Here is a 23,517-nt window from a genome sequence, read left to right on the forward strand (position 1 = left end):
ACACTGTTTCTAATGGTAGCAGATTGCTCTATTCTAGATAGAATGTTAATGTGACTGCATCAATATATAGGTAATCGTTCTTTTAGATGGTAAGTAAGGTTTAAGGTTCAGAAGGTGAATTATATTGTGACAGAATATGCAGCCTCTGCCCTACTGTTACAGCTACTGTGCTGATATGACTGGTCAATTTGAACTTGTTGTCAATGGTAACCCCCAGTATGTTGATGATGTCATGAAGGTTGAGGATAGATGACTTGCCTTTCTCCTGTTTGTAATGATGTTGACATGATACATTTGTGCAAATATCTCTTGTCATTTGTCTGCCCCAAGCTTCCATTTTATCCAGGTCCTGCTCGATAGACTAGTGAACACCGTTTCACTATTGTAGTAATTGTGATTGAAACTGAATGTAAGAATTGTTATCAATTGGATCTACTCTGACCTTATGGTATATAAATGTCTATAGAAAATTTCCTGAATTCTGGGTGGTTTGGAAGATGACAATTGTCATATTATTGTTTTGTTCAAAAAGCAGAGAAACATGCTCACATCCCAATAGTAACATTAGACTTTATCTTTCAGTCAATGAAGAAGCAAGGGTATAGACCACTGCTTGTAAAACAATGCCTTTTCATTGGCTCCAACAGGAATTTGCTCTTCTGGTTGCAGCATGGATTGATCAAGAAAAGTACTGAAGAGGCCTTGAGGCATGGTACTTTCTAGCAAGGCTTCACTGCCTCTGTCACAAATTGGGCATGACCATTAAGGGGTAGCTTCAGCTCGATTTCAATTTCTGAATTATAGGCCCATTTGCAGACCTTTTGATAAATGGTTTTTCATCATTTTAGATCTTTGATTCCCTTTTAGTTGGAGCTTTTCCTCAACTTTTTAGTTCCCCCTTTTCCTAAACCTGCAGGAGACAAGGGTATCCTAGAATGATAGGATCAACAGGGCATCTGGAAAGGACAGTAGTATATAACTGTTTTATAATCACCAAGCATTTTGTGTTGAATAATCTCCAGCTATTGGTTAAATCCATAGCAATTCACACAGGCTTCTCTAACTGCCAAACTCTATCACCTAAAAGGACAAAGACATAAGATCCATGGGAACACCATCTGCTCCCTCCAACACCATCCAAACCTGAGGGGACCATATCACACAATTCCTTTCCCATTGTGGATCAAAATCCTGGAACTCCCTTCCTAACAGCATTATGGATATACCTAAACCCAAAGGACAGCAGAGGTTTAAGAAGGTACCTCAACACATCTTCTCCAAAGTAAATAGAGATCAGCAATAAATTCTGGCCTTTGCCAGTGACATCCACATCCCATTAATGAATAAAAACAATCTGTATTATCCTAAATCACTGCACATAATTACTTGAATAAAGTAACTCAAATGATGTGAATTCAATGTCAAATGATCTGTCCATTGTTAATTACTAACCAATATCATATATTTAACCTTATAGTTTATATGTGCATGTGTCTGAGGGATTATGCGTGTCTGAGGGATGTGCGGATTATGCGTGTCTGAGGGATGTGCACGTGTTTGAGGGACACGTGTGTGTTTGAGGGGTGTGTGTGTGTGTGTTTGAAGGTCACTCGCGCACAGGCATTTGGAAGGACGCACTATTGGATCGTGCATGTGTGTTGGAGGGACACGTGCGCACATGACGTTACCAGGATGCTGCCTGGACTGGAGGGCTTATCTTATGAGGAGAGGTTGACTGAGCTCAGACATTTTTCATTGGAGAAAAGGAGGAGAAGAGAGGACCTAATTGAGATATACAAGATAATGAGAGGCATAGATAGAGTTGATAGCCAGAGACTATTTCCCAGGGCAGAAATGACTAACACGAGGGGTCATAGTTTTAAGCTGGTTGGAGGAAAGTATAGAGGGGATGTCAGAGGCGGGTTCTTTACACACAGAGTTGTGAGAGCATGGAATGCATTGCCAGCAGCAGTTGTGGAGGCAGGGTCATTGGGGACATTTAAGAGACTCCTGGACATGCATATGGTCACAGAAATTTGAGGGTGCATACATGAGGATCAATGGTTGGCACAACATCGTAGGCTGAAGGGCCTGTTCTGTGCTGTACTGTTCTATGTTCTATAAAATGTAGTATTACAGAAACATGAGTATTATTTAACAATGCAGAAATATATAAAATATTGTAAACTGAAATAAAGAATTCCTATGTGATTTACAATTTTTTTTCTTATTATTACCTGAAGGTTCACCTCTGAACGCTAATTTAGCTAATTCTTCTTCCAATATCCCACCATCTTGGCTCTTGGACCCAGCTGCACGAATTTTGAACAGGTTTCTATGACCATTGGAAATAAAGAATCATTGAATTATCATATAGGATCAATTTGTGGTGACATGAGTCTTATCTGATGACTGGAGAGCTGGTAATCACATACGTTGTCTTCTTTGGGGAAGGCCTAATGAATCCAGAGTCAACTAGGCGCATGACAGGTCATCGGCAGACCTTTCCACAGGTGTCAGAAAGCTGTTCCTTCTCAAGGATACTGTGTCCTTGATGTTTTTCAGAGGGGTCATAAAACAGCCCAGGCTCTGAATCGGCTGAAGTGGTACAGAGATGAAAGGGTTTACTGAGAAGCTTTTTGTGTATACGTAAGCAAATGAGTCTTTAGACTTCAGGCTTTCATGTTTTAAAAGTAACCTGTATACTGAAAGGGGAATGGTCAGTCCTGGCAGCTGAGGCTTTTGGGACAGTGCAGCAGTGGGCTGTGTGGAAACAGGCTGCTAGACTCTCTCTTCACCCTTCTAACTTCAACCTGTAAGCCCCTGTTTCATTTTTACTGTGTTTAAGGGGTTCGTTTATTGGGATTATTGCAGTTATTTTTAAGAACAACATAATTAAGTCTAGTTTGGGTGGACTGTTCTGTGGGTATTCTATATTCTGTTCTTTGTGTTTCATTTTGTAATTTTGTGAATAAATTGTTGGCTATTTTAAACCATGGTAGTCAAACTAGCTAACTTACTCTAGATAATTTTCATTGTACATTTACCAAAACAAATAGCAAAGTTACAGTCTGGGTTGCCTGCTTAAGAATGTTTTAAGTGATCTGGCCTAGTCCATAGCACAGGATCAAAACTCTTGAGGCAGGGGTCTCTGCAACAGAGTATCACTGGCTACTCAAAGGCTAGCAGGAATCTTTCTCAGTATATTTTATATACACTGGCTAACTCCAGGACAAGTACCTACTGAACAGACAAGATTATGGAGGGATCCAGACAGGCCACACTAAAGTAATGATGGGAGGAATTTTGCATTCCTTTAATCTGGAACGGAATGCCTTTGAGTGAGGGCCATGGACCCTCACTCAAACAGCCAATACAGATTAACTTGTTGTGCATACCACATGACAACCCTGCAGCTTGATTATTAAAAGCAGAAGCATTTGAGCCCCTGATGTGGTCACTGGTTGTTACCTGAGGGTTTCAATTGGTGGGATGGTGAAGGATGATAAGAGCCTTCCCATCCCATAATTAATTGGGGTGGAGTTGCTACCCTACTAAATGCTCTTCCTGCTTCCAAACATGCTACTAGAGAGGGCAGCAGGTTCTGCACATTGTATGAAACAAATGATTTTGCATCTGTCAGGTGGGAAACAAAACCATGTGATTTTACCGGCTGTGTCTTTTCTGACACTTTCAAAAATATGGCACAGTTGGCATTATATAGAATGGAGTTACATCTTACCAAAAATAAAATTTCTCCCTAAAATTTTGCTAAAAGGGTAACTTGTATATTATTTTGAGTATTACTACTAATATTTTGGGTTTATAGCAAGAATTTATAACTTGGTAAATCCATTCACTCAAATCTTAATTACAGCCGATACCAATGCATTAAAAAGGCAATATAGCAGGTATAATAAACATTAAGAATAGCATTTAAGTATTAAAATTAAGACTGTACAGATCTGTTAATAGTATATTGAGAAGGTAAGAGATGTCAAAATTACCTGCATTCATTAAGGTCACTGATCTGGCAATCAAACAGTTGACTCAAAATTTTCAGATTGTCCTGTTCAACTTTTTGTACTGCTTGTTCCAAATTAGTAACTTCAAGACTATATAGGTTTAGCTGCAGAAACATGAACAAATAATAAGTTTATCAGTATCAAAATCTGACCAAACTTTCACCTGAAATTTCGTCAGTGATGAAACAAGAGGTGGCTCAGTGGTTAGCACTGATGCCTCACAGCACCAGGGTCCCAGGTTCTTTCCACCCTAGGCAACTGTGTGGAGTTTGTACATTCTCCTCACATCTGCGTGAGTTTTCTCCGGGTGCTCTGGTTTCCTCCCACAACCTAAAGATGTACAAGTTAGGTGGATTTGCCATGCTAAATTGCCCAGTGTCCAGGCATGTGTAGGTTAGGTGCGTTAGTCAGGGGAAATGTAAAGTTATAGGGTAGCGGAATGGGTCTGGATGGGATACTCTTCGGAAGATCGGTGTGGACTTGTTGGGCCAAATGCTTGTTTCCACACTGTAGGAATTCTATGAAGTGTGTTTGATACTAACCAGGGAGTCTCTGTGGCATGGTTTCTCCTGTAAGTTGACTTCCTCAACTTCCCTGTCAAAACAGTGGCTCCTTGTAACCTCCTCTTGACTTTCATTGAGTCATTCTGAATTAGAGGTGCTGGAAAAGCACAGCAGTTCAGGCAGCATCCGAGGAGCAGTAAAATCGAAGTTTCAGGCAAAAGCCCTTCATCAGGAATACAGGCAGAGTGCCTGAAGGGTGGAGAGATAAATGAGAGGAGGGTGGGGGTGGGGAGAAAGTAGCATAGAGGACAATAGGTGTGTGGAGGAGGGGATGAAGGTGATAGGCCAGGGAGGAGGGTGGAGTGGATAGGTGCAAAAGAAGATAGGCAGGGAGAACATGTCATGGGGTCAGTGCTGAGCTGGAAGTTTGGAACTGGGGTGAGGTGGGGGAAGGGGAAATGAGGAAACTGTTGAAGTCCACATTGGTGCCCTGGGGTTGAAGTGTTCCAAGGCGGAAGATGAGGCGTTCTTCCTCCAGGTGTCGGGTGGTGAGGGAGTAGCGGTGAAGGAGGCCCAGGACCTTCATGTCCTTGGCAGAGTGGGAGGGGAGTTGAAATGTTGGGCCACAGGGCGGTGTGGTTGATTGGTGCGGGTGTCCCAGAGATGTTCCCTAAAGTGCTCTGTGAGGAGGCGTCCAGCCTCCCCAGTGTAGAGGAGACCGCATCGGGAGCAACGGATACAATAAATGATATTGGTGGATGTGCAGGTAAAACTTTGATGGATGTGGAAGGCTCCTTTAGGGCCTTGATGGAGGTGAGGGAGGAGGTGTGGGCGCAGGTTTTGCAATTCCTGCAGTGGCAGGGGAAGGTGCCAGGACGGGAGGGTGGGTTGGTTGTAGGGGGGCATGGACCTGACCAGGTAGTCACGGAGGGAAACTGTCTTTGCGGAAGGCAGAAAAGGGTGGGGATTTTACTGCTCCTTGGATGCTGCCTGAACTGCTGTGCTTTTTCAGCACCTCTAATCCAGAATCTGGTTTCCAGCATCTGCAGTCATTGTTTTTACCTTTCATTGAGTTGATGCCCAGGACTGATTTTGGCCCATATCCCACATTGTCACAACCCTCTTAGAAACTTACTGTAAATCTGGTAATAAGTGCAGCAGCATTGATGTTAGTGAGCAAGTTAAGCAGCCAATGACATTGAAGTATTCACACATTAAACAAGATATTTAATATTCTTCAATTTTTATGTTCATTTTAGAATATAAAAATAATGATTATGATTGAATTTAAAAGGTAACATACAGATAAAATTGATTGATTCCACATTTTAAAAGAAAATCAGAATGGACAGAAAAATAAGGCTGAACATTCCCAGAAATCAATAAGTATCAATTTTGGTATTTCTCTCTACAAGCCCTCAGATGATTTCTCATGCTATTCTCGAACCTTGATTCATTACCCTTGTACACCACCTCTATGGTACCCCTCTTGTCCTACCTTCCTTCTTGCTCCAGGCGAAGGTACTCACTACTGTGGGAATCTCCTGGGATTTCTGGCATGGCGCAATTTTTAAAGCCTATTTCCTACATTCCAATCAATGAGTTTGGTGCCTGTCCCTGCCTACAAAATGTCCTGGCAAGTGTATTACAATGAAAGAAGACTGTGCACTCCAAGAAGCTGCACTAATATGGACAGCTATAATTGTAAGTGGATCAGGGATGTTCCATAAAGGGATGGTGAGGCTGGTACTGTCCGATGCCAATGCCCATGGCTGGGTGTGTGGGCAATCACTGCCTATTGAATTTGCTCTGAGATATTAGTGACTGATGACCAAGTCTAGTTTGAATCTGATGGTTGGAGATTGGGAACTTGCATATCAATAAGGTGAGGTTGCGTAACAATAGCATGTTAATACAAATGGTTTTAAATAGGCCTCTGGCTATACACTAATGAGATTTTTGTCTCATGGATCAAGACTTGGTTGGAAAATCAGACCTTTTCTTGTTGAGAATCTCATTTCTGCAAATCTTACTCTATCTTTCTAACTGATTTGCTGATGCTTCGTTGTTCAGGGGCTGGGAAGATTCCACACAAAACTTTTATGGACAGTGAAGACGTTTAGCAGTAATAACGCAGGTGGTACATTACTAAAAACCCAGCTTCACTTTATTCAATAAAATGTAAAAATACAAGAAATTTTCCAGCAAGTCCAGAATTGAGAAGTGCAAGTTTAATCAAATTGTGATGGCAATGCAAAGTGAAGATGTGCCCTGAAAAAAAGGGCAGCCTGAAGTGAAGGGCAACCCCAAGGTGCCCTGCAATCATCTGTCATAAAGGTACAGTTTAATGCAGGGGTCAAAAGAAACAGAAATAGCATAACATTTGGAAGTGAATCTAGATAAATCAACGATGGAGTTAAGTAGGATTTAGTGCAGATGAAGTATGAAATGGCAAAAGAACTAGAGATATGGAAGCTTGATATTAAATTCCAGGAAGGAAAATTAACAAATGAAGAGAGAATAGAAATGAAAGCTTTGAAGAGAGAAGTAAATTAGGCAGCGGGATTTGGGTAAAGGCTTTGTTTACTTGAACTGGGAATGACTGGCAGATTGGACAATGATTTCAATTCATTCCCTGAATTTTGATTTGACTAGGAATATTTACCTTGCGCTTAAAATCAGTGTAAAAAGAGCTAAATGGTAATTTGTGTCCAGAATAAAGGATCATTCTTTTGCAGAATATCTTAGTAGGGAAACGATTAGCATGAACAGTCTTCTGACTATGGAACAGCTAAAACTGTGATACTCAATACTTATGTTTCAGAACAAACTCATATCAATTCTGTATTTTCAAGAAAAAAGAGAGGGTGGAATTTCTGCTTCCTTGAGAGGTATGGATAAGGGCAAAATAAGGTGAGAAAATGCAAGTAAAAATGAAAAACCCAGCAAGTCAATATCAGGGAAAAGTTATTTCTAATTATCTCGAGTTCAGAATCTTGCTGATGACTGGTGCATTTGCATCCCCTTAAAAATCAAAATTTCTTCATTTCTACGTAGCTTCCAAATTGCCTTTCCTTCTCAGAGAGTCTAGTTATCGTAAATTCCTGACATGAACGTCAGAGTGAATATCTGGCAATATGCATATTCCATGGACACAATCCTCTTTTACCCTTCCTTCATGCAAGTCAACAACAGCAAAGCCACCAGATTCATATCACCATCTGCTGTGCTGTATGATTCTATGACCATGGCTGCTTTCAGACCAACTCTCAACTCCTTCAGCCAGTCAAGACCTTATTTTGGAACTCTGGAATACAATTTGTTTTGATATAACATGATAGTTCCATTTTTGTGCAATCTCATGCACCATGAAGATTACGCAATACCGCACCTTTTAAACTAATGGGGCCAGAATTGCACTATAGCCAATACAGGTAAGGAAAGTTCATGTTCTACAAATAATGCTTTACATCCTTCAATGGTGTTAAAGCCAATTTGTGTTGAAGAAATATGCATTCTAGCAGAACTGATTGTACCGATGACTTGAACTCCTCTGCCACGTTACATACCAAAACAAACATACAAGTCTTGCATTTAGTTAGGATGCATCTTCTTAGTGCTTATTCACTTTATAGTTACTTGAAGGCTGCTAGCCTCTGTGACTTGCACGATGCCTGATGCTTTCTGCAGTCAAGGAGTTCGTCATTTGTCAAAGATGAGCAATACATGCTCATTACAACTTCTTTCACCTTTGGGACACGTGAAGAGGTGTTCATCTCTCACTCATTCTGACAGCGACAAAGACCATTTAGGCTTTGATGGCCAAAGCCTGCTGAGAGTGCCTTGCTCAGATTCAGGCTTATTCTCCTTGGCTTGGACACCTACAGGCTATGCAATCATAAGCAAGGAGAAGGGGAAGGGCCAGGCATCTGTGGAGAGTCCTAAGGGGGAAGCTTCTGAGGTCTACTAATTGGTGCATGCTGATAACAACTGGTCACCTGAGAGGAAGGGGTACTTGGAATGTGATTCATAGAATCCCTACAGTTTCCAAACAGGCCAATCAGCCCAACAAGCTCACAGATGACCCTCTGAAGAGCATCTCATACAGACTCACCCTCCTACCATATTCCTGTAACCTTTCATGTCCCATGATTAATCTACCTAACCTGCACATCCCTGGACACAATGGACAATTTAGCCTGGCCAATTCACCTAACCTGTACATCTTTGAACTGTGGGAGGAAACCAGAGCACCTGGAGGAAACACATGCAGACATGGGGAGAATATACAAACTCCAAACAGAGTCACTCAGGGTTGTAAATTGAACATGGGTCCCTGTCACTGTGAGGCAGCAGTGCTAAGCTCTGAGCCACTGTATTGCCCCACATCCTTCACTCTCACCATGCCACTGTTGTTGTGTATCAATACCTATAATGATGGTGTGCAGGTCCATGCACCTGTCTTACACAAAATCCTGGATCTGGATCTCCATAATGGGAATCAGCCTGTTCTTAGAGGCAGCCAGCATGTTTGATAATGTTGGTGAATTCCTCCATCCTTTAATAAGCTTTCTAAGAGCCTCTAACAAACCTGTCTGATGTTCCTGTGGCTGTTTCTGAACTTTGACTAAGTCACTGATGCCAAGAATAGGGACTCATCTTCCTGCAGCTAAACAGGTACCTACTCTCCAGCAATCCTCGAAGTGTCACAGACATGGAACATTTCTTCCTTGAGCAACTGTGCAGATGTGTAGGTGATGCTCTCACCAGATTGTGCTCCTGAGTAAACACTGAGGTGAAAGTCTTTGAGCTGGAGAAGGGTGCAGGTGAAAGCCTTGATGCTGCATCCTTTGAGGGAATAGTGGCTTCCTCTTCACATGAGGAAGTGGAGATGAGGGTCTTTAGTGCTGGCTGCCTCAGGACAGAGCTTTACTGGGAGCTGGTCGTACCCACACGAGAGGGAATTAGTTGTTGGATAAAAGCTGATGCCAGTTAAGAATGAGTGTTCCTAGTGAGTGAGTTGGAAATGCAGAGGACTAGATGGGTTAGTATTTTGGGAGAATGAGGTAGCTGACAGCCACTGTGTGGATATGATGCATGCAATAATGAAAGTTATTATTCATAGGCCTTAATGAGAGGCATGTGCAGTAATTTAGTTAAAGTGAGTAGTGACTCTGTGAGAGTGAGGCCAGAGAGAAAATGGTGGCACTTATCTTTGTGGAACGCAGGTTCCCACATTGCTGAACTGCTATGCCCAGTTCTGAATGGCAGTGGATAACTAAACAACTCACTGGAGACGAGATTCCACAAATATTTCCCAGAGAAAAACTGTCACTGGTTAATCATACCTGGCACAAAGGAAGTTGGTTGTGGTTATTGGAGGTCAATCCTCTCAGCTCCAGGACATCTCTGCAGGAGTTCCTCAGGGCAGTGTGCTAGGACCATCTTCAGCTGCTTCTTAAAGACCTTCCTTCCATCCTAAGGTCAGACATAAAGATGTTCTCTGATAATTACACAACATTTAACACCATTCACAACTCATCAGATACCAAAACAATCCCTGTCCAAATGCAGAAAGATCTCAACAAGTGACAAGTAACAATTTGTGCCAGGCAATGGCAATATCCAATAAGAATTTAACCATTTTCCCTTGACATTCAATACTGTTATCATAGCTGAATCCCTCTCTATCAACATCCTGGGGTTTAGCATTGATCAGAAACTGAATTAGAGTCATAGAGTCATGGAGATGTACAGCATGGAAACAGACCCTTTGGTCCAACCTGTCCATGTCGACCAGATATCCCAACCCAATCTAGTCCCACCTGCCAGCACCCGGCCCATATCCCTCCGAACCCTTCCTATTCATATACCCATCCAAATGCCTTTTAAATGTTGCAATTGTACCAGCCTCCACCACTTCCTCTGGCAGCTCATTCCATACACGTATCACCCTCTGCGTGAAAACGTTGCCCCTTAGGTCTCTTTTATATCTTTCCCCTAAACCTATGCTCTTTAGTTCTGGACTCCCTGATCCCAGGGAAAAGAGTTTATCTATTTATCCTATCCATGCCCCTCATAATTATGTAAACCTCTATAAGGTCACCCCTCAGCCTCCGACGCTCCAGGGAAAACAGCCCAGCCTGTTCAGCCTCTCCCTGTAGCTCAGATCCTCCAAACCTGGCAATGTCCTTGTAAATCTTTTCTGAACCCTTTCAAGTTTCACAACATCTTTCTGATAGGAAGGAGACCAGAATTGCACGCAATATTCCAACAGTGGTCTAACCAATGTCCTGCACAGCCGCAACATGACCTCCCAACTCCTGTACTCAATACTCTGACCAATAAAGGAAAGCATACCAAGCACCTTCTTCACTATCCTATCTACCTGTGACTCCACTTTCAAGGAGCTATAAATCTGCACTCCAAGGTCTCTTTGTTCAGCAACACTCCCTAGGACCTTACCATTAACTGTATAAGTCCTGCTAAGATTTGCTTTCCCAAAATGCAGCACCTTGCATTTATCTGAATTAAACTCCATCTGCCACTTCTCAGCCCATTGGCCCATCTGGTCCAGATCCTGTTGTAATCTGAGGTAACCCTCTTCGCTGTCCACTACACCTCCAATTTTGGTGTCATCTGCAAACTTACTAACTGTACCTCTTATGCTTGCATCCAAATCATTTATGTAAATGACAAAATGTAGAAGGCCCAGCACCGATCCTTGTGGCACTCCACTGGTCACAGGCCTCCAGTCTGAAAAACAACCCTCCACCACCACCCTCTATCTTCTACCTTTGAGCCATTTCTGTATCCAAATGGCTAGTTCTCCCTGTATTCCATGAGATCTAACCTTGCTAATCGGTCTCCCTTGGGGAATGTTGTCGAACGCCTTACTGAAGTCCATGTAGCTCACATCTACTGCTCTGCCCTCATCAATCTTCTTTGTTACTTCTTCAAAAAACTCAATCAAATTTGTGAGACATGATTTCCCACGCACAAAGCCATGTTGACTATCCCGAATCAGTCCTTGCCTTTCCAAATACATGTACATCCTGTCCCTCAGGATTCCTTCCAACAACTTGCCCACCACCGAGGTCAGGCTCACCGGTCTATAGTTCCCTGGCTTGTCTTTACCGCCATTCTTAAACAGTGGCACCACGTTTGCCTACCTCCAGTTTTCCGGCACCTCCCCTGTGACTATCGATGATACAAATATCTAGCTTCCCACAGAGTTTTAGGGTACACCTGATCAGGTACTGGGGATTTATCCACTTTTAACCATTTCAAGACATCCAACACTTCCTCCTCTGGATGTCTTGAAACGGTTAAAAGTGAATAAAATTTTGAAATAGCTTTATAAATATCGTGGCTACAAAAGAAGCTCAGAGGCTAGGAGTCTTGCAGTATATGACTCATCTCTGTTTCAGAGGTCATAATTGTCCTATAGCACAGAAGGAGCCCTTTCAGCCCGTTGTGTCTGCACTAGTTCCTCAAATGACCCTCATTACATAGTTCCTATAACCTGCTTTCCTCCATACTATTGCATATTATTTTTATTCAAAAAACCAAAACAAATGCTTCCATCACACTTTCACACTTTGCTGCAGTGCATTCAATACTCTACTTGATGAGTGAAAATCTTAAATGTTTCAATAAGGTCTGGTCTCATACTTCTAAATTCCAATGAGTACAATTCCAACCGACTCAACTTCTCCTCATAAAAATAATCCCTCCATACTTCTAGACTGACAAATCAGTATACCTTTCTTTCAATAAGAGGGACAAAATGGTTTTAACGGTCTTCCATCTGTGGCCTGACAAATGCTGTGTATAGTTTTTGCTGGACCTCCCTACTTGTATATTCCATTCTCTTTGAGATAAAGGCCAACATTCCAATTGCCTTCCTTATTACCCACTTAACGTGGATTCTATAGTTTCATAATTCATTTACTAGGATCCGAAAATTCTTCCGGGCTGCAGCTTCTATGGTCTTTCCTCATTTAAATAATATTTAGCTCCTCTCTTCTTCCTGCCAAAGGGCATAAGTTCACCATTTTTCTAAATTGTATTCTACCTCATTCAACCTGTGTATATTCTTATGTAGACTCCCTGTTTCAACTTTACTACCTGCCGTTCCAGGTATTTTGTCATACATAACTTCTCAACACTACAGTTACTTCCCTTATCTAAGCCATTAATTTACATTGCAAATGACTGTGGCCCCAGCACTGATCCTTTTGGCACACCACAAGTTACAGGTTGCCCTCCTGAAAATGCTCCCTTCATCCCAACTCTTTGTCTTTCATTGGTTAACCAATCCTCCATCCATGCTAATATTACTAGCCACAATACATTATTAAAATCACAATTTCTTACTAAATAGCCTTGTGTGTAATCCCTAATGAATGCCATTTGGAAATTCAAGTATATTACATTTGCTGGTTTTTAGGCATGATCATCTCTTCATGAAGCCATGTTTACTGTATTTGATTATACTGAGTTTCTAAATGTTCTGCAATTACATCTTTTATAATAGATTATAACAATTTATCAATAATAGATGTTGAGCTTACTGGTCTACAGTTACCTTTTTTTTGTCTCCCTCAATTTTTGAGTCGAACTGTTGAATTGGCAGTTTTTCTAATCTTCTGGGATTTTTCCAGAATCTAAGATTTCTTGGAATGATTACTACCAGTGCATTCACTATATCTGTAGCTATTTCCTTAAAAATACTAGGATGAAACACATATGATCTGGGGACTTATTATTCCTTCGTTCCACTAGTTTTTCCAGTAGTTGTTCTCTAGTGATAATTAATACTTATTTATTGCCACTATCCCATTTAGCTCATTAATCATTTATTGTTTTTGCAATGGTATCAGCATCATTTCAATGAAGACTGATATAAAGTATTTCTTCAACTCATTTGACATTTTCTGCCTACCCACTAATATCTCCCCAAACTCATTCTCTAAGGGGCCTGTACTCATTGTTGTTTCTGTCTTTTTTTTCCATATATTTAGAGAAGCTCTGACTGTCCGTGTTTATGTTACTTGCTAGTTTGCTCTCATAGTTTGTTTTTCTCTTTAGTGGTTTTTAAATCTTCCCCAATTCTTTGCCACATTGTTTTTACTTTTAATTTGATACTGTCCTCAACTTCTCTGTTTATCTTCTTCAATTTATCCCTTTCCTAGAATCCTCCTTCCTCACTGGAATATATCTTTGCTATGAGTCATGAAGTAATTTTTTAAAAGATTTACCATTATTCATCAACCTTCTTTACAATTTCTGATCAAAAATAGCACATAGGATGTTGATATTGGGGAACTCAGGCACAGTAGTATCATCGAATGTCAGGGAGATGGTTAAATTATTTCTCACTGGTGATCATCACTATCTGGCACTTCTGTTGCTTAAGTGTTGCCACTTATTAGTCCAAGCCCACAAGTTGACCAGATCTTGCTGCATATTGACATGGACTGCATCATAAGCTGTGGAGTTATGAATGGTGCTGATCATTAACTCTGAACATCCCACTAATGATCTTATGAAGGGGGGAAGGTTATTGATGAAGCAGCTGAGGATAGTTGTGTCTAGAACTTATTCTGAAGAACTCCTGTAATCATGTCCTTGGTCTGAAATGATTGACCTCCAACAACCACTAACATCTTCCATTGGGCTGAGTATCACTCTAATCAATGCACAGTGTTCCTCTGATTCCTACTGACATCCAGTGTGATGTCAGACTTCAATATTGGAGAGATAGATTGTTTTTAACTGGGAAATAATTTGGTAGGTTAGAGAGTATCAATATCTCCAAGAAGTCTGAGTGAACCCGTTGAGGTAAGACAAATTCAGCTTTCCAGGAGTATCTTGGACTTTTCCCATAGATGTGAATCCCATACTGAGAAGATGGAATTTAAATTCAATTAATAAACCTGGAAAATAAAGCAAATTTCAGTAATGGTAATGGTGGCAACTATTAGCTATTGTTGTAAAAACTTATCTTGTTCACTAGTGAAATCCCCATTCCTACACACTCTAGCCTACATTTGACTCCAGCACCACAGCAATATAGTTGACTCTTAAATGACCTATGAAATGGCTAAGCAATATTCTGTTCATGGACAGTTAAGGTTGGGAAACAAATGTTAGTCTTGGCAGCAATGACCATATCCCATGAGAGAATTTTAAAAACTTAGTGAATCCAATAACCAATTTTGGGCACAATCTAATTTTTATGCTGATGTATTCTAAGATATTGCAATGAAATATCACAATAAATAATAATTACAGCAGCACTGAATTTTTATTAATATTTTTGGTCATGAAATATTTAGTTAGCTCTGCAGTTTGGATATTTATCCAAAGATAGAGTAGAGCACAGTACAGGCCCTTCAGCCCTTGATGTTGCATGAACTTGTGCAACCAATCTGAAGTCCATCTAACCTACACTATTCCATTTTTCATCCATATATTTATCCAATGACCATTTAAATGCCTTTAAAGTTGGTGAGTCTACTTCTGTTGCAGACAGTGCATTCTATGCCCTTACTACTCTGAGTAAAGAAACTATCTCTGACATCTGTCCTATGTCTATCACCTCTCAATTTAAAGCTATGTCCCCTCATGCAAGCCATTACCATCTGAGGAAAAAGGCTCTCACTATCCACCCTATCTAAATTTCTGATGATCTTATATGTCTCAATTAAGTCACCTCTCAACCTTCTTCTAATGAAAACAACTTCAAGTCCCTTAGCCTTTCCTCATAAGACATTCTCTCCATACAGGCAACATCCTAGTAAATCTCCTCTGAACCCCTTCCAAAGTTTCCACATCCTTCCTACCATACAGTGACCAGAACTGTATGCAGTACTCCAAGTGTGGCTGCACCAGAGTTTTGTACAGCTGCAACATGACCTTGTGGCTCTGAAACTCAATGCCTCTACCAATAAAAGCTAACACATCATATACCTTCCTAACAACTCTATCAACTCTGGCAACAAGATCCTCAATGCTTATTCTTTATGCAGCTTGAATCCATTAACTCGATATCTTTGTTTAGTTAGGTATGATTGTATCTACTGAAAAGTCTTTTCCCTCTGATTGCAAATCATTCAAATAGATGATTAACTAATAACATTCTGCAGCTCACCAATATCTAGGCAATAGGGTTTAAATGATCGGCGGTCTTGCCATTGGACTCCAAGGTGTAAGCTTTTCACATGGTCTAGAGAGGAAGTAGGCTTAACCCCTGCTAATGACTCCACCCCCATTCCCCCCACCAACACACCCACTCCAGTTACAGGTTCCGCCCCCATTCCCAGCTCTACACCCACAGCAGATCCCAGCTCCTAGCCCTGCCGAGTTTTCACCATCCCAACAGACCGCCCCCTCACTGAGGACGAACGATCAGTCCTCAGCAAAAGACTCACCTTCATCCCCCTCCGCCCACGCATCAATGAATTTAATACACATCGTGACGTCGAACAATTTTTCCGTCGCCTCCGCCTCCGAGCTTACTTTCACAATCAGGACTCCCGCCCACCTTCCGAGGACCCCTTCGCCCACCTCCAATATACTGCATCCACCTGGACTCCCCGCGCTGGCCTATTACTTGCCCTCAACCTCTTCATTTCCAACTGCCACCAGGACATTAACCGCCTCAACCTGTCTACCTCCCTCTCCCACTCCAACCTCTCACCCTCACAACGCGCAGCCCTCCAATCCCTCTGCTCCAATCCCAACCTCACCATCAAGCCGGCAGATAAAGGGGGCGCAGTGGTAATCTGGCGCACTGATCTCTACACCGCTGAAGCCAAACGTCAACTCGAGGACACCTCTTCCTACTGCCCCCTCGAACATGACCCCACCCCCCATCACCAAACCATCATCTCCCAGACCATACAGAACCTCATCACCTCAGGAGATCTCCCACCCACAGTTTCCAACCTCATAGTCCAGGAACCCCGCACTGCCCGGTTCTACCTCGTTCCCAAGATCCACAAGCCTGACCACCCTGGCCGACCCATTGTCTCAGCATGCTCCTGCCCCACTGAACTCATCTCTACCTACCTCGACAATATCCTATCCCCCTTAGTCCAGGAACTCCCCACATACGTTCGAGACACCACCCACGTCCTCCACCTCCTCCAAGACTTCCGTTTCCCCGGCACCCAACACCTCATCTTCACCATGGATATCCAATCCCTCTAACCTCCATCCGCCATGACCAGGGCCTCCAAGCCCTCCATTTTTTCCTCTCCAGACGTCCCCAACAGTACCCTTCTACCGACACTCTCATTCATTTGGCTGAACTGGTCCTCACCCTTAACAATTTCTCCTTTGAATCCTCCCACTTCCTCCAGACCAAAGGGGTAGCCATGGGCACACGTATGGGCCCCAGCTATGCCTGTCTCTTTGTTGGCTACGTAGAGCAGTTGATCTTCCGTAATTACACCGGCGCCACTCCCCACCTCTTCCTCCGCTACATTGATGACTGCATTGGCGCCACCTCGTGCTCCCGCAAGGAGGTTGAGCAATTCATCAACTTCACCAACACATTCCACCCTGACCTTAAATTTACCTGGACCATCTCGGACACCTTCCTCCCCTTCCTGGACCTCTCCATCTCCATTAATGACGACCGACTTGACACTGACATTTCTTACAAACCCACCGACTCCCACAGCTACCTGGATTACACCTCTTCCCACCCTACCTCTTGCAAAAATGCCATCCCGTATTCCCAATTCCTCCACCTCCGCTGGATCTGCTCCCAGGAGGACCGGTTCCACCACAGAACACACCAGATGGCCACCTTCTTTAGAGACCGCAATTTCCCTTCCCATGTGGTTAAAGATGCCCTCCAACGCATCTCGTCTACATCCCGCACCTCCGCCCTCAGACCCCACCCCTCCAACCGTAACAAGGACAGAACACCCCTGGTGCTCACCTTCCACCCTACCAACCTTCACATAAACCAAATCATCCGCCGACATTTCCGCCACCTCCAAACAGACCCCACCACCAGGGATATATTTCCCTCCCCACCCCTTTCCGCCTTCTGCAAAGACCATTCCCTCCGTGACTACCTGGTCAGGTCCATGCCTCCCTACAACCCACCCTCTAATCCTGGCACTTTCCCCTGCCACCACAGGATCTGTAAAACCTGTGCCCACACCTCCTCCCTCTCTTCTATCCAAGGCCCTAAAGGAGCCTTCCACATCCATCAAAGTTTTACTTGCACATCCACTAATATCATTTATTGTATCCGTTGCTCCCGATGTGGTCTCCTCTACATTGGGGAGACTGGGCGCCTCCTAACAGAGCGCTTTAGGGAACATCTCCGGGACACCCGCACCAATCAACCACACCGCCCCGTGGCCCAACATTTCAATTCCCCCTCCCACTCTGCCGAGGACATGGAGGTCCTGGGCCTCCTTCACCGCCGCTCCATCACCACCAGACGCCTGGAGGAAGAACGTCTCATCTTCCGCCTCAGAACACTTCAACCCCAGGGCATCAATGTGGACTTCAACAGTTTCCTCATTTCCCCTTCCCCCACCTCACCATAGTTCCAAACTTCCAGCTCAGCAGTGTCCCCATGACTTGTCCGGACTTGTCCTACCTGCCTATCTCCCTACTGCGAATCCTCTTGCAAGGATGCCTGCCTTGAAGAAGTTTTCCTCCTCTCTCTACAAGAATCTCAGGGAGTCCCTCTCCCACTGCAACTCCCAGATACTTTCTGCCCACCCCCACCCTCCTCTAGCTTATCTCTCCATGCTTCAGGCTCACTGCCTTTATTCCTGATGAAGGGCTTTTGCCCGAAACGTCGATTTCAAAGCTCCTTGGATGCTGCCTGAATTGCTGTGCTCTTCCAGTACCACTAATCCAGAATCTGGTTTCCAGCATCTGCAGTCATTGTTTTTACCTCTTATGTGAAAAGAGTCTGTTGTGTTTAATACTTATACATATTAATTAAAGAATGTAAGATGAAGTTAAAATAAATTGTATAATATTTGCTTACCTCTTTCTTTAGCCATGCATTTTCCTTTACTTGTTGTCGAGTGTATTTACCCATATAACTTACAGCATTCTGGACAGAAGAGCAAGTAGTTTTCAAAGAATCACATTGACAGATTGCTATATATTCATAACATAATTTGAATCATAGTAACCAGTTTAGACCAGTAGGAGGGCGAGTAGCAATAGAAGAAAAAAGTATCAGCAGAAACAGCAGCAATCAAAACAAGATAATCATAAAATGATAGTCCCAGATATTTCAGTAACACAATGTGGAAGATCATTAAACTAGCAAGAATACTGAACCCCAGGATTGAATCACATAATTGATTACTGACTGTACAGTGAAAAAGTATATTGTAAACATAAATAATTTGATAGCATCATGTATTGGAATTTCCAGAAAACCATGTAGGCCATTATTCCAATGTAGTAGTTCCACTGAATTCTGATTTATGCTGATTTTATTTGCTACGATTGTAGTTAAAATGGACTATCAGTATTCAACATTTTAATATCTGAGAATTTCATGGACAAAAAGCAATCTTTTTAAAAGGACAAATACTGACCTAAAGTAGTTGCCATGTTCATACTTAACAAGTTGAGGCAGCTCATGGAACCATTAGTAGAAAGGATCAGTTTGAGCCAAAGTTAACATTGTTATAAAAGGGTGCTGAAACCCAATTCTGTGTCTCCTAGTTGATCCACACATTTCTATAAGTTACACATTATGTTGAAAGTTTGCCTGTAGAGTATTCGGCTTGGAAAACAATGAGCATACTCAGGAATATACAAATGGACCTTTATCAACAGCTACTTAGAGTCAGAGTCATAGAAATATACAGTACGGAAACAGACCCTTTGGTCTAACTTGTCCATGCCATCCAGATTTCATAATCTAATTTCGTACCATTTACCAGAATTTGGCCCATATCCCTCCAAATCATTCCTATTCATGTATCCATCCAGATGCCTTTTAAGTGCTGTAATTGTACCAGCCTCCACCACTTCCTCTGACAGCTCATTCCAAACATGCACCACCCTCTGTGTGAAAAGGTTGCCCCTTAGGTCTCTTTTGTATCTTCCCCCCCCTCACCCTAAACCTATGCCCTCAGGTTTTGGACCCTCCCACCCCAGGGAAAAGACTTTGTCTATTTATCCTATCCATACCCCTTATGATTTTATAAATATCCATAAGGTCATACCTCAGCCTCCAATGCTCCAGGGAAAACAGCCCCAGCCTATTCAGCCTCTCCCCATAGCTCAAATCCTCCAACCCTGGCAACATCCTTGTAAATCTTTTCTGAACCCTTTCAAGTTTCATAACATCCTTCCGATAGGAAGGAGACCAGAATTGCACGCATTGTTCCAAAAGTGGCCTAACCAATGTCCTGTAAAGTCACAACATGACCTCCCAACTCCTATACTCAATGCTCTGACCAATAAAGGAAAGCATACCAAATGCCTTCTTCACTATGCTATCCACCTGCAACTCTACTTCCAAGGAACTATGAACCTGCACTCCAAGATCTTTTTGTTCAGTAACACTCCTCAGGACCTTCCCATTAAGTGTATAAGTTCTGCTTTGATTTGCTTTTCCAAAATGTAGCACCTCACATTTATCTTAATTAAACTCCATCTGCCACTCCTCAGCCCATTGGCCATCTGATCAAGGCACCGTTGTACTCGAAGGTAACCTTCTTCGCTGTTCACTGCACCTCCAATTTTGGTGTCATCTGCAAACTTACTAACTATACCTCCTGTGTTCACATCCAAATGATTTATATACATGACAAAAAGCAGTGGACCCAGCACCGATCCTTGTGGCACACCACTGATCACAGTCCTCCATCACCTTCCATCACCACCCTCTGTCTTCTACCTTCGAGCCAGTTCTGTATTCAAATGGCTACTTCTGGGCAACAAATGACTAGGAAAAATAGACTTAGAAGCAAGAATTGGAAGAATCTCCATCTTCAAGCTAATAGATCAGTGTTTGGTGGGGAAAAAAAAGCAACCTTAAAAAAAGTCTTTCACCAAAAAGTAAAAGTTATTTGAAGAAAAAAAAGCAACAGCAAGACAATTGTTTGTCAAGGTTTCATTTTTACAACTGAAGGAACTTAAAAAACTTTAAAATACAATTGCCTGTATAGATAATCAGCATCCTAAATTTTTAAAGCTTATTATCTTTGTGTGTTAGATATTGCATCTTTTTATTTTCCATGCGTTTAATAGATGGTAAAAATCCACTTTCACTCAAAGCCTTGGAACGGATTCTCCTTTATTTTTGATCTGGATTTGGTTGATTAAGTTTAACTGCTGTGTGGTAGCTGCATGTTTTAAAAAAATGTTTGTTGCAACTGACCATGATGGAGTTATAAAAGGGAATTAATTACCCACTTCACCTAATCATAAAAAGTTCCTCAGAGTGGTTTTAGGTTCAATCATCTTCAGCTGCCTCATAAGGTCAGAAGTGAGGTGCTTGCTGATGATTGGACAATGTTCAGCAGCATGCAAAAGTCCTCAGATACTTAAGCAGTCCATAATCATTGCTCAAAGGTTTTTGTCTTGCATTCATCAGGAGTAGAATGTAAAAAGCAGACTTCGGATGCTTGGCTTACATACCTAGCATCACACCTGCACTGAAATTCATATATCAAATTATTATTTTGTGTGGCTGGCAAAATGTCAATTTGGCTTGACCACAGCATACTGTTAGTGGGGAAAACCACTCATGGGCTTATGGCATATTATTAGTGCAAGACTGCAAGCTATACCTGCTGTTCAAATTTTTGACAACTTCAATCTGAGAGAGGCTGGGCACATGGTGAACGTAGACCCTTTCATGAATTTTTGTAATTTCATCAGGATTTCTGTTATCATGCAGGATATTTTTGATTTGCCCTAGCTCAGTGTCAAGCTTACTCAATGAGCAATGGCTATGGCACTGTCCAGGAGGTTGCCAATAGTAGTGTGTGCAACTACAGAAATCCCAACACACGCATCGACCAGTACATGCAAGCTTCTGATAGATAATAGTTGACATTGGCAGACTGTACAATTAATATATTGAGGAAAAGGAGCTTATTTGATTGACCATTGAAATGGGACAATTTGAACGCAATATGGAGTTTATTGAGCTGTGTAAAGAAATTCTTTGCAGCTGTGAATTCAAATATTGCAAATATGTCACCTACACATTGGAAATATGCAAAGGATAAGAGTTTAGAAGTCATTCCATTGAAGATGCCCTACTCATGGTATGGTAGTAAGGCCTGGAGGGGATCCCGTGGCAATGCCACATATTTGGGCATAGATAATGTCACTGAAACAGAACTCAATTGCATGGGCAACTAAGTTTGTGAATTGGTTCACCACAGATTTAGGTATCGGTGGCATATCTAGACTGCTATGATATAGTGACATATTCTTTATAAAGTATTATTTAAACAAGCTGGTAGTCTATCACGGCGTTATAGGTGTGTGTCTTAGGCTGTTTTGTCCAGTGACAGACTTTGATTTGTTTATTCAATCAGGAGCATGTATTCGGGAATACTCAGCATGGTAACCGCTTCTTGACTGTTTCATGGGTATGTGACTACAGCTCTGAATTTGGACCAAACAGCAGAAACATCCTGTCTATGAAGGAGAAAACATCTCTCCTCTCCCTTCTGTGAGTAGAGAAAACAATAGAACTTTCCAGCAGCTAGCTATTGCCAGTCAGGTATATAATTTAATTACATCTTTTAAGATTTATGATGACTTTGGAAGAGTGGGGCTTGATTTCCAGTGTACCCCCCCCCCAAGTGATTTGTGACTATGCTTAGGTCAGGTTTACAAAATATGATTGAGTGCTAACTGAAATTATTTTTAATTAATTTAATTTATTTTAATGTGAATTCAATATTTACTTTTATATTCAGAACATTGTTAAATGAATGTCATAAAACAAAAATAACTAATAATGTTATTGACTATAATTGCAAAAGTATTTGAAGTTAACTATTACAAATATATAAATAGTGATTAAAAATAGAATAGTGTACACATTTGAACTATAACACTTATTTGGAAATCTTTGGACTGCCACTACCATCATGTAACAATGGTTTAATTTCCCAGAATATTTTGGTGTTTGATGAGTGAGGAAGTATTGAGGCAAACAACAATGATTGTCAATAATGCCAACACAGCAAACTCCTGGGCACAGTATGTTCTGTTCGGTTTCACCATCTTTCATTTCGAGGAAATTTGTGAGCTTTAGTATTATATTTAAGGAATTAAACTTATGCAGCACAAGCACTGCAATACATAGCTGTGCAACAAGAACAAAATATAAACTGATCATTTTGGTTACCTCTGCAGCCATTGCCTTTTTCTCATTCATTTGTTCCTTCATTATTCTGTCAATTTCTTCCTTTGCTCGAGCTAAGGCTCGATGAAAGTGGTCTTTTAAAAACACAGAAAAGTTTAAAAATGGAAGAAAATACAACACAGCTGCCCAATAACCTTTGGTAAATGAGTATAGTGCTACTCCATATGGCTCAGGAAGATCCCATTTACAGTGCCTTGCATATACTGAATTATCAAATGATTTTCCTCATCTGGAGCAACGTAATTGGAGATGGAATTAGCACTCCAGCTGTGAACTCCAGTCTTTTGCCATGCTTACATGTGATAAGTGGCCTACTAGACTAGATGACACAGTAACAGTCTCACTTTTGAAACTGTACATTATAGTCGGTTCTGATATGATGTGATAGTTCCGTTGTCGTGCCACATTGTGTTATAAGAAAACCGCACAATAGCCATGCCATTTAAACTAATGGGGATGGAATTACATTATACCCAATACATTAAGAAAAGTTTGCTTTCTACAAATAATGGTCTAAATCTTTCAATCATGTTAAAGCCAATTTGCATTGAAGAAATATGGGTTATAGCAGAACCGACTGTACTTA

At 41.7% G+C, this 23,517-nt stretch overlaps 1 protein-coding gene across 1 annotated transcript in view; it reads right to left on the reverse strand.

The window, feature by feature from the left end:
* The window catches only part of ccdc83 (coiled-coil domain containing 83), a 77,629-nt gene that overhangs the window by 14,382 nt on the left and 39,730 nt on the right, over nucleotides 1-23,517 (reverse strand). Inside the window, exons 6-9 of the mRNA XM_043691603.2 lie at nucleotides 22,914-23,005; nucleotides 18,561-18,629; nucleotides 4,008-4,129; nucleotides 2,238-2,335 (exon numbers count right to left, since the gene is read on the reverse strand). Of these exons, the coding sequence (XP_043547538.1) occupies nucleotides 2,238-2,335; nucleotides 4,008-4,129; nucleotides 18,561-18,629; nucleotides 22,914-23,005 (381 nt within the window). The remainder of the gene's footprint in view (nucleotides 1-2,237; nucleotides 2,336-4,007; nucleotides 4,130-18,560; nucleotides 18,630-22,913; nucleotides 23,006-23,517) is intronic.

The sequence above is a fragment of the Chiloscyllium plagiosum genome, unplaced genomic scaffold (genome assembly GCF_037043375.1).
Source record: "Chiloscyllium plagiosum isolate Xiang-an unplaced genomic scaffold, Cpla_swu_hap1 HiC_scaffold_6, whole genome shotgun sequence".
Lineage (NCBI taxonomy): Eukaryota > Metazoa > Chordata > Chondrichthyes > Orectolobiformes > Hemiscylliidae > Chiloscyllium > Chiloscyllium plagiosum.